General features: G+C 37.3%; 1 protein-coding gene across 1 annotated transcript in view; it reads left to right on the top strand.

The window, feature by feature from the left end:
• LOC136839505 (uncharacterized) overlaps positions 1-5,073 on the top strand; it is a 550,025-nt gene extending 544,952 nt beyond the window's left edge. Inside the window, exon 2 of the mRNA XM_067105672.1 lies at positions 4,950-5,073. Coding sequence (XP_066961773.1) covers positions 4,950-4,953 — 4 coding nt within the window. The 3' untranslated portion in view covers positions 4,954-5,073. The remainder of the gene's footprint in view (positions 1-4,949) is intronic.
• The last annotated feature ends 7,347 nt before the right edge of the window (positions 5,074-12,420 follow it).

Raw genomic sequence — 12,420 nt, 5'->3', positions numbered from 1 at the left:
TGCACATCTAATGGTTCGTCATAACTGCACGTCCGTTAGCTCGCTATAGCTGCACGTCCGTCATGTCGTCATAACTGCTCGTCTGCCAGTTCGTCATAACTGCACGTCCGTTACCTCATCATGACTGCACGTCCTTTATTTCGTCATAACGGCACGTCCGTTAGTTCACGTCCGGTAGTTCGTCATACAGTAACTGCACGTCTGTTAGCTTGTCATAATTGCATGTCCTTCATTTCGTCTTAACTGCACGTCCATTACTTCACGCCCGTTGGTTCGTCATAACTGTACGTCCGTTAGTTCGTCACAACTGTACTTTCGTTAGTTCACGTCCATTAGTTCGTCATAACTGTACTTTCGTTAGTTCACGTCCATTAGTTCGTCATAACTGTACTTTCGTTAGTTCACGTCCATTAGTTCGTCATAACCGCATGACCGTTAGTTCACGTCCGTTAGTTCGTCATAATTGCGCGTCTGTTAGTTCACGTCCGGTAACTCGTCATAACTGCGCGTCTGTTAACTTGTCATAACTGCACGTCCGTTAGTCTGTCATAACTGCGCGTCTGTTAGCTTGTCATAATTGCACGTCCGTTAGTTCGTCATAACTGCACACGTCCTTCTTTACCTTTCAGTTACGAATTCGCTCCTCCAAGACGTGACTTTAGGTCATGTTCGTGGTGGGAATGAAAGGGTTCCCCTTCAGAAAAGTGGAGGGTGTTTTTCATCCAAAGTTCCCGGAGTTTTCTTGTAGTTTTTTCCTCACTTTCCTCTCCTCCTCCTCCTCCTCCTCCTCCTCCTCCTCCTCCTCCTCCTCCTCCTCGCCGTTGCATCTTGTAATTTAATTTATTAGTCAGGGGCTCCATCTCTGAAATGAATTCGGAAGTGCAATTTTCTTTCCTTCGTGTAATGAGTTCTTATTAATTTTCGATTGTGGCTGATTGGATCAAGTGGTCGTAGGAAGTAACATTCTCTCTCAAACGTATTTGAATATATCACAAGGAGGTCATAGAAAGTACCTCTCGCGCTCTCTCTCTCATAAACGTATTTGAAATATTACAAAGAGGTCGCAGAAAGTACTCTCTCTCTCTCTCTCTCTCTCTCTCTCTCTCTTCTCTGAAACGTATTTAAATAAGTTACGAAGTCCATTATAGTGACAAATGTTTTCTTTGTTTATTAAGTAGCTGAGCCACGAGTGAACTATTGACAGCTAACGCTAATTTTAATTCTACGTTAAATGTAATTTCAGTTTACCTTTTGTTTTATCTTACAGTGTGAGTTTATTGCAAATTTTTTCCTAAAACGAAACACTACGTAAGCATTTTACGACTAGACACTTCTGCTCGTGTTGACAATGATACTCTGAATCGGAAAGGTTTTCCTTTCGTTATTTTTAACCTTTTGTCCATCTTTCTACTTCATTATAATGACACAACGAGGCACAATGCATTTTTCTTCAAGTCTCACGGATAAGAGAACAAAGTAGGTCGAAAAGAATTTTTTGCTGACATGGATAAAACGACTCGCTTTAGTTTTACGGCCATTGGCAGCCGATGTCGTTTCACAGTTCCGCGCACTTTTATCGTGTTACCTGGCCAGCAGTCAAGCTGATTATATTTGTGAGTGTTGTTACTTAGGTGAGGTGTCTTTTTTTCTCTCTTTTCTAGAACTCTGGGGAAAAGAACGCAATTTGATATTTACTGATGTCGAAATGATCTCAGGAACAGCAGATTTAATAGATAAGTCTTCTAAAATAAAATTAATGTTTACACTTTAAAATGGGACCATTTCTAATGCAACCAATTGGCCCCTCAAATTTGTAGTAAAATAGCGTTCAAGAATTTATTAGCAGGTACTCAGCCTTCCATATCTCTCCCTCTTGATTTTATAAATGTCTTCAGCACTTTTTTTTTATATATGTCCTGAAGAAAACACCATTTGCAACGAACCGCATTATAAAAATATACGCCAGTAAGGGGTTAGTGGCAAAGTGCACCTCACGTGGCATTACTTAGGTTCTTAGCAGTCCCTTCTGCTCCTAGCTGAAAGCCCTTTCATTCCTTTTACTGTACCTCCGTTCATATTATCTTTCTTCCTTCTTACCTTCCACCTTATCATAACAATTGTTTTATAGCGGAACTGTGAGATGTTCCTCAAATGTTCCTCATGTTACACCTTTCAAACCTTTTTACTCTCAATTTCCCTTCAGCGCTGAATGGCCTCACAGATCCCAGAGCATGACCTGTGGCCTATATTTTATATCCCAATTCCAATTAAAATATTATTTGCTCTTCTATATTGAGATCTGCTTCATTATTATCTTTCTGTTCTCAAGAGAATAGGAGGAATTCATATAAACAGATCCTGTGACTTCCTTGAAAATTATAGGACGGCTTCCTGGAAGCATAATACTGAGGCCGTTGCGAATTGCAAGCAATTGTCCGAAATTGCTGCAGTTCCTGTCTGTTCGTTGACATAGATGCGTGTAACTACGAGCAATTCAAGTCTCCCAAAGCTCGCTGGAATTTGCATGAATTATAAGGCAGTAAGCCAAAGTTACTGCGGTTGCATTTAATCCATCTGAAGTCTTACTGGAGTGTGTGATTAATACACTCATTTCAAATATTGCTTATTCATCATCGCACTAAAAAAAACTGAGACTCTCTCTCATATTCGTATGGTTCCTGTCAGAGGTTTTTAGAATGAATCTATATGAGGTTTTAGATTTGTAATTTGATCCATACAGTAATATATTCATTTCAAATATTACTTACTCAACATTGCACTAAAAAAACTGACTCTCTCTCTCTCTCTCTCTCTCTCTCTCTCTCTCTCTCTCTCTCTCTCTCATATTCGTATGGGTCATGTCACAGGTTTTTAGAATGAATCTATGTGAGGTTATAGATTTGAAACTCGATCCATTCAGTAGAGGTTGCAATACGAGTTTAGGAGATTACTCAGATTGGTATGGCTGTAACGCGCGCGTACAATTTTACAGTGGCAGTATTTTTAACGGTTGAAATTTTAAACTTTTCTGGGGGTGTTATAATTACTTTTTGCAATTGCTAAAAGTTTTTTAGGTTCGTATTGGCATTTTTATTTGTATTTCTATGCTACTTCCTTATATAAATAAGTAAATACATTAACCTAAATATATATATATGTGTGTAATATATATATATATATATATATATATATGTGTGTGTGTGTGTTCATACATGAATACATACATACACATACACGCATATATACATATGCGTGTGTGTGTGTATGCATGTACTCATGTATGAATTGTATGTCTGTATTATTTTAATGTCAGCGGAACGAAACTTTACTAGATAGTAAGCGTCGTTATAATCGCTCTTATATGTATTGCTTGAAGACCTTAGTGAAGCCGAAAATTTATTCTAGGCTGTTGTGTTGTGTATTTAAAATGACCAGAGAATAAAAAAAAACAATTTTGTAGAGATAGCATACATTTCTCTATAAGATATTTGTATGAATACGACATACATATGAATTTTCGTAGGTACAGTTGTGTCGATGTTTGTGTTATGAGCACTGTGGGATTTTGCGAGATGTGTAAAGAGGTTTTGTTCACAAGATGAACATATTTACTTTCCTGATTTAGATCTGAGGAAGAAAGGGCTTTTTGATTATTTCAAAGATCAGAGTTATTTGATATTTTACTGAATAACTTTTTTCTCCAGTGATAATTTAATCCGAGTTAGTGAACTAAGCAAGTGGTATCTTCACTTCACTTGAGTCCCATCAGCTTTTTAAGAATTAATATAAGTGTATATGTTGAAACTCATACTCTTTTAGGTCCTCTGTAAGACGAGAAAAATGCCGTTTCCGAGCAATTTCTCGTAAGGTGTATTTTAATAGAGATCTTTCACATTCACAATCGATCCCTGATCCCTTTTTCCTACCGGGTGCAACCAGATTCGCTGAACATCAGCACCAGTATGGTGTAAATGTGCCTCGCTGTCGAACTTCTCAGTTCCAGAGGTCCTTTATTCCTCACACCGTTGGACTGTGGAACTCTCTCCCTGAGGACGTCGTGTAATTGGAACTTCAGAAGTTCGAGCGAAGATGTAGTGCATTACCACCTTGACATAATTTTATTAGTATTCTGATAATTTATTCACATTTTTTCTAAATATTTATTAGTTTGTTAATTTATTTTTTTAATAGTGGGGTCTCTTCTTTCTGTATTTCCCATTACATTCTGTCACTTCTTTCTAGTGAACGCCATATTCTTTGGAAAGTTAATAATAATAATAATAATAATAATAATAATAATAATAATAATAATAATAATAATAATAATAATAATAATAATAATAATAATAATGAATGTCATTAGAATTTGGGAGCTTTTATGCCAATTCAAGTTTCAAGGGTCCTGGCGCGTACCTTCAGTCGAGGGGCCCATCAAATGAAATGAGTTTATAGTCGTTTGGACTCTTTTGTCAGTTTATATGTAATTCAGTCCGTCAGGTAATGGTAATCAGCAGGTCAAGTTGCTGAATGATTGCTTGTCCAGAAATGCACGAAGTTTAGTCTCTAGGTCACGAGGATTGTAACTGATTTCACGAGGATTATAACTGATTTTGCGAGGGTTTTAACTGATTTCACGAGGATTTTAATTAATTTAACGGGGATTTTAACTGATTTCACGGGGATTTGAACTGATTTCACGAGGAATTTAACACTGATTTACTGTGTAGGGGTTTTTCCGCCATTAACGAAGGTTTGTTTTGCGTTGTCTTTATTTTGAGTTTTCCTTTTGTTTGAGTTTTGGGGGCTACGAGGTAAAAGTGATGTTTGCCGGTATTAGATAAATGCCCATAATTAATTATAGTATTTTTTATTAATTACTTTTTAACTGATATAATCTTTAGGTACTTTTAAAAATACTCTTTTTATTGATACATTCTTTTCTCCCACAGGTAAGTTTGACATGTTAGACGCAATCATCTGCGGAGGTTCTGAATGTATGTATTCAACATACCCTTAAGTGCTTACATTTCTTAAGAATTAGGTGTGATTGGGGTTAGATTCTCTCTCTCTCTCTCTCTCTCTCTCTCTCTCTCTCTCTCTCTCTCTCTCACACACACACACACACACACACAGGCTCTCTCTCTCTCTCTCTCTCTCTCTCTCTCTCTCTCTCTCTCTCTCTCTCTCTCTCTCTAACCCACACCTATACATGCAAGCTATTAGGTCTTCGAGGCGTACCCCCATTAGCCTGTCAATGAAGAATTATAAATGACCATAATACATTGCATAATGGTACTGCAATTTATTCAATTAGTTGAAGCTGTAGTAAGGTTTTGTGCAATTATTTACTAGCGTGGTTATTAATATAAATCATGTTAACAGTCAGGATCTAAAATTGATTTATGTAATGCAATATCTCTTAGGGGTTTACCTGACTTATGAATAAGCATGTGTTTTTCGATTCACCGCTAGTTAAAATTATATTTATTACTTTATCAAAGTCTTTCAAAAGAAGGCATCGTGCTTACCCCATATGAAAAATGGGAAAAAGCACGTTAAACGAAGAACTTTATTTTAATGCAAAATTCCTTTTATAACTGCCGAATTGAGCCATTTTTCGTTGATTGTTTTAAATGCAACTGTACTGTACATGAGTAATATCCGAATGTATATTCAAATTTGAATCCCGGGAAATTTCTTATCTGGAGCTGAAACCTTAATCCCAGTGTGTGTGTGTGGGGCCCAGAAGATAAGCGAATAATTCTGTTATACTTGGCGTAAACAGTCAAACGGTTGTCTTGTTCTTTTGCACGCTTGGCAATATTTAACAGTCAATCTTGTAAAAAGATATTTCCAAGAGAATTTTCCTGTTACTTTAAGTTTGATGTATTTCTGTATTTCCCATTATTACCTTCTGTTACTTCTTTGGAATGGACACTATATTCTTTGGAAGCTTGAATTTCAAGTCAGTGGCCCCTGTGGTGGGCTTGTTCCATACGAATAGGGTTCATTTTCTAAATAATAATAATAATAATAATAATAATAATAATAATAATAATAATAATAATAATAATGAAATGCTCCTGATGATGATGATGATGATGATGAATGAAATAAGCCACAACTTACGGTGGTATTTTAGTCTAGTTTGGAGCACCATCAACTACTACTTTTTCTTCTCAGCTTTACCCCTAGTAGGGGTCGCTGTTTTCAGTAAGGCTTTACCAACGACTCTTTTCATGATTCGCTTTTTACCCGGGCTTTTTGGAGCACCATCAACTATATCAACAACCTTTCGAACCCTGCAGGCATTACTTAAGGTTCTTTGCAGTGTCCCTTTGGCCCTTAGCTCCAACAGCTTTCTTTCTTTTTACTGAACCTCCGTTCATATTCTCTTTCTTCAACCTGATTTTCCACTCTCTCCTGACAATTGATTCATAGTGCAAGTGCGAGGTTTTCCTCCTGTTACACCTTTAAAACCTCCTTTACTGTTGATTTCCCTTTCAGCTCTGAATGACCCCATAGGTCCCAGCGCTTGGCCTTTGGCCTAAATTCTATATTCCAATTCCAATTCCAACAAGCTTTCGAAAATTTGCGGTGCAGTTCTATCTTTGAAAATAAGAAATGGCGCGGCGAGATGGAACATTCCTATGAAACCACCGGTCGCATCCATTTGAAAGGCCACTTGTGGAGATAAGTCAGCGGAAACATTTATCTAAAGAGAAACCGAATTGTCCCGTTGGTGCGGTATCTCTCTCGTCCCTTCTTGACTCTTGCGAAACGTCGACTTCACAGCTGATCGCTCCGCCGGGCTCCGTTATTGGCGGTTGAAATCAAATACGCTCGTCATTTGTCAACTCTTTTTTGCCGTGAGGTTTATCATGGCGGCAGAGAAGAATCTGTGTGTCTGTTCCTTATCTGTTCTGCTCTTTATCATGTTATCTAGAAAAGGGTGGGCGAGTTTTCATTAAAAGTGTTAATTTAGATAAAGATACGGAATTGATGTGGCTTATGTTATTTTGAATTAGCTGGGAGAGTTTGGAATGGTATTTAGAATTAAATGTACACATGCATTTGTCGTACGTGTTTATGTATTTAGATATATCAATCATTATTGGTGCATCACTGTGCTGTGGCCAGAAATAATCAGTGAAAATCCACAATTTTTTATATGAGCAAAAAACTGTATTTTGAAACGTTAAAAGTAAAAAAAATAATTAAAGTAAAAAAATGCCTCGAAGTTTCTTCGGCGCGATCGAATTTTTTCGAAATAGATCTATCTTTCGGTGGTCTCGGTATAATCCTGTATGAGTAGCGGCCCATTAAACTTTAGCCACGGCCCGGTGGTGGCTTATCCTACATCGTTGCCAAAAGCACGATTATGGCTAACTTTAAACTTAAATAAAATAAAAACTACTGAGGCTAGAGGGCTGCAATTTGGTATGTTTGATGACTGGAGGGTGGATGATCAACATACCAATGCAGCCCTCTAGCCTCTGTAGTTTTTAGGATCTGAGGGCGGACAGAAAAAAGTGCGGACAGAATAAAGTGCAGACGGACAGACAAAGCCGGCACAATGGTTTTCTTGCACAGAAAATTAAAATGAAAGCCTTCAACCGTTTGTACGAAGAGGAACGTCGTGCAAACGGCCGAAACCTCCTATTTTTAATCATTTTTTGACTTGTATTATTTCTAAATACAGTTTTTTGCTCATATACACAATTGTAAGTTTTCACATTTTATCGCCATTTTTTCGACTTGTATTGTTTCAAAATAGTTTTTTTGCGCATGCAAATAATTGTGGCTTTTCATTTATTATCGCCATTGCATTTTCACCGTGAATCTGTATGGAGTATGAAGCAGTGGTTAGTTTATAATTAATATGGTTGGTATCAAATTCTGGGTATAGTACTTCTCTTTCATTCAGTCTCGTTGAGATCCAGATTATATTTCTTCTCGCTTATCTTCGTTCTTTGCCAACAATAAGCGCGCAAGTTAGCACTTAACAAACGCATCTACTTTGACATAAGAGCAACAAACAAGCGCATCCACTCTGATGCAAACGCACCCATGCGAGAGCTGGTATGCCGATGATAACAATAGGTTAACGTCTCAGAAATGTCCGGGGATAAGCACCCAGTTTCAGTGTGAATTCAAGAGCAGCGTCTTGGCAAAGTGTGACCCAATCTCCCAGCCACGCCAAAGCACTCTGTCCAAAGGCGTAAAACTTACAGCTCTCTCTCTCTCTCTCTCTCTCTCTCTCTCTCTCTCTCTCTCTCTCTCTCTCTCTCTCTCTGCTCAATTGCTTTAATGTCGTGTCTTTTTTAGATGCTGCGATGTTGTCTTTTAAGTGATTTTTTTTTGGCACCTTTTTATTTGGGTAACGTTACATCTCTTGTCATTTTTTTAAGGTATGGCCTTTTTTTATTCTTTGTGAGAATTAATAAGACTTTTTCTTATTTATGTATACTTTAAAATTTTGTTTGATTCTTACAAGTTTATCGCCTTTCTTTGTTTTAAGATTTTGCGATATTCTTGAATATTTCCAAATATTATATTTAATTTTTTTTGTTTTATATTTTTATATAATTTTTCTCTGAATACGCTTTGCTTTAACTTCTGATCAGGACCACTGAGGTGCAAATTACATACATCTCTTCCGAAAGAAAACAGCAAGGAAGACCATCTCTCTCTCTCTCTCTCTCTCTCTCTCTCTCTCTCTCTCTCTCTCTCTTCTCGTACATCCTTTCCGAAAGGAAACGGCAAGGAAGACCATCTCTCTCTCTCTCTCTCTCTCTCTCTCTCTCTCTCTCTCTCTCTCTCTCTCTTACGTAAATCTTTTCCGAAGGGAAACCGCAAGGAAGACCATCTCTCTCTCTCTCTCTCTCTCTCTCTCTCTCTCTCTCTCTCTCTCTCTCTCTCTCAGATTTCTGATATCCGAGCTATGCGTTAAAAAGTGTCCGCTGTAATGAATGAAATTAATTTTGATATTCAAGAGCATGACCAAAGTATCTAAAGATAAATCTGGCAGGTGCAGGCGGCTTCTTCTTGGGTCGTTGTGACACTAATCCGATAATATCTGCAATCACATTTAATGAAGTCACTAGTTCAATCCCTACATTTTTTTTTTTTTTTTTTTTTGCTGTTTGTCATCTGTGTACGATTAGTGCGTTAGTCTCCACTTTGACGCGCATGCGTGATGCAGATTAAACTCGATTTTATTTCGCATTGGCAAAAATGTGTTGCCCGATCTTTCTTATAATACACAACGCTAGTGGCATGGGTTCACATTTTTATAGGGATTGAAGGTTTAAAGTTTCAGCTCACTGAAGCAACACGACAATGCGTGCTTTTAGTATTGATAATTGACTTAATGATTTCTGGGGTCTGGTTACTGCAACTCTCTCTCTCTCTCTCTCTCTCTCTCTCTCTCTCTCTCTCCAGAATTGGGCTTATTTTAATGCCCAAGCTCATTGTCTCTCTTTCTCTGAAAATTAAAGTGATTTAGACTAAAACCTAACAGTCGTGATATGAGCAATCTTCCGGTATTTTGAAACACAGTTTATCTTAGGAACCTGGCATCTGTCGTTTTAAATAAACCATTTTTTTTTATTCATCCCGGCTGTATATAATTGTATGTTGCTTCAGGAATGTTAATTTTCTTCTCTTTACTATTCCCTCCATTTTCTTCACTACTCCCTTCATGATCATTTCCCAAGATTCAGGGCTCATAAACAGCATATGTTTACTAAGTTTCTTGCATGCTGTTGGCGCTTTGTCACGCCTTAACCTAGTCTCTCTCTCTCTCTCTCTCTCTCTCTCTCTCTCTTCTCTCTCTCTCTCTCTCTCTCTCTCTCTCTCTCTTAATGACATTATTCTCCCCGCAATGTATAATGTCTATTATTTCCTTAATTATTTTCCTCATGGCATGCTTTTATATTTTTTAGGGAATGTGAGTACTTTTAAGGATAAAAAAGAATATTTTTGAAGTTTTCTACTTTTTTCACATTTGGTTCGGACGTTCTTTTAAAAAGGGCAGTCATTTATGGAGCTTGAAAGTTATTATTCTGATTCACTGATTTCCATGTTTTTTTATGATTTTTTCCGGATTAAATGGTTTTTCATGATTTTGCTTTTTAAACTGTAGTAATTTAATAGCCTTTAAAAAGATCTATTAGGAATCTGGATGCTTGTGTTAAGATGTATCTGTGCGTTCCATCTCTTAAGTCCTTTTTTTGTAGTATCTTCTCCCAGAATGCTATGGTTCTCTTTCTCATGATAAGTAGGTTTGAAATAGCAACAGTACGAGAAAAATGGGAAGAGGTAAAAAAATATAATTGATAAGAGTGAATTAAATAAAAAACCTTTGATAAAGGTAAGTGTGAATGGCGTGTGAGTGGTCTTCTCTACCCGAAAGATAAGATACTATTTGGAGAATACTACTCCCCTCTCTCTCTCTCTCTCTCTCTCTCTCTCTCTCTCTCTCTCTCTCTCTCTCTCTTCCACGAAAGTGAATGGTAGAAACCGAAGTGGTTTAAGATGAATAAAATTTTACTGCATACAAAAACGATAACGGAACCCTCTCATTTGCCTATTAATTCATTGAAAGATTTTGTATGAATGGTATTTTTAATTTTTCATTTCATATTTGCAGTCAACACCCTCTGCTCTTTACTCATCCCTTAAATTTATCAGGAAGCTCATTAGCTATGAAATTATATTTGATACTGTCAGGAGACTTGGCAGAGTGAATGGAGAGGCTTCTGTGAAAGTCAGTTTTTTTTTTTTTACTAAATGGCCGTAAATTGAATTCATGGATCTTTTGCAGAATGCATTGCATTTTAGCATTGCATAAATATTTGTGATTAATTTGCCGCAGGTGAGGTGGAGATTGTTTCAGTGGCTTTGTGTATTTGAGAGAGAGAGAGAGAGAGAGAGAGAGAGAGAAATAGGTTGGGTCAGAATAGTATAGTTTGAACATTTAGCAGTTATTTAATAGAGCAACTCTAGTCCAGAAATTATCAAATCACATTTCCAAAGGAAATAAGTTTCTTTTATACTTTCAAGGTTTTGTCACCTGGTCCAACATCTTTAGTTAATTTAATACATCGTCACTCTTAGAATGTTCCCGTTAGGGGTTAGTGCCGTCGGTGAACCTCACGCGGTGCACTGTATGAATTACTAATTACTAAAGGTTCTTTGCAACGACCCTTCGACCCTTAGCTACAAGCCATTTCATTTCTTTTACTGTATCTCCGTTCACATTCTCTTTCTTCCATCTTACTTTCCTCGGCCATCTTGTAACAATTGTTTCATAGCGCAACTGAGTTTTTCCTCCAGTTACACCTTTAAAACCTTTTTGCTGTCAATATCCGTTTCATCGCTGAATGACGTCATAGGTCCCAGCGCTTGGTCTTTGGCCTAAATTTTATATTCCTATTCCCACTCACAGACTGATTTGCAGGAGCCGTAATGTTCATAATCGCTTTATAACAGCGACTGAGAAATAAGCCATTACCATTGACAACATGTAAATTAAATCATTGCCAATTCCTTGCCACTTAACATAGTCATTTTAAAAATATAATTCTAAAAAAAAGTTATTTTGACAACTAGAAATAAAGGTCACCGGGTGACCGAAGGGACTGTTGCTGACAGTATCGAGAAGACGTAATGGATTATGTATAGGAAGTATCAGCCAGCTATTCATATGGCCATACCACGTGTTGCTGGCACCCGCGAGATTGTATGGCGTAGGGGAACGCCCCTCTATGTGAATATTATCAACGGGTTCATTTTCATAAATAGAGCGTACTATTTGACACACTAGCACGGTCAGTGTTTATGTGTGTATGTATTTGTGTGTGTGTGTTTTTTTTTTATTGCGCGAGTAGTATATTTAAAACATGGAGCTTACTATTTGACACCGTGGCGTGGTCAGTGTTTATGTGTGCGTGTGTGTGTGTGTGTTTTGTTATTGGGTGCGTGGTATATTCTAGACAACCTCTTTACTTAGTTTTAAAGTGTGAATGTTTTTCCGATGGGTTGAATTCACAAATAGAGCGCATTCTTAGCTTTGTAGCATAGCCTGGTCAGTGTTTAAGTATGTGTTATTTTTTTTATTCCTTGTGTCGTATGTTTCACGAGAACTTCTCTAATATACTGCAATGTGCATGTTTTTTTCCGATGGGTTTAATTCATAAATAGAGCGCGTTTTAGGTTCGTCATATAGCCCGTGTTTTTTTTTTTCTTTGCGTACGGTTTGACCCCGCAGCATGATCAGTGTTTTTTTTTATTGCGTGAGTTATATGACATTTTATTAAAACATCTCTACTTATTTTTTTTCATTGTTTTAATTGTTTTGATGGACTACACTAACACGTGGAGGGTGTTTTTAACTTTGTAGTATGGCAGGTTTTT

The sequence above is a fragment of the Macrobrachium rosenbergii genome, chromosome 6 (assembly GCF_040412425.1).
Source record: "Macrobrachium rosenbergii isolate ZJJX-2024 chromosome 6, ASM4041242v1, whole genome shotgun sequence".
NCBI classification, from domain to species: Eukaryota; Metazoa; Arthropoda; class Malacostraca; order Decapoda; family Palaemonidae; genus Macrobrachium; species Macrobrachium rosenbergii.
This window is presented reverse-complemented; position numbering and strand designations above follow the sequence as displayed.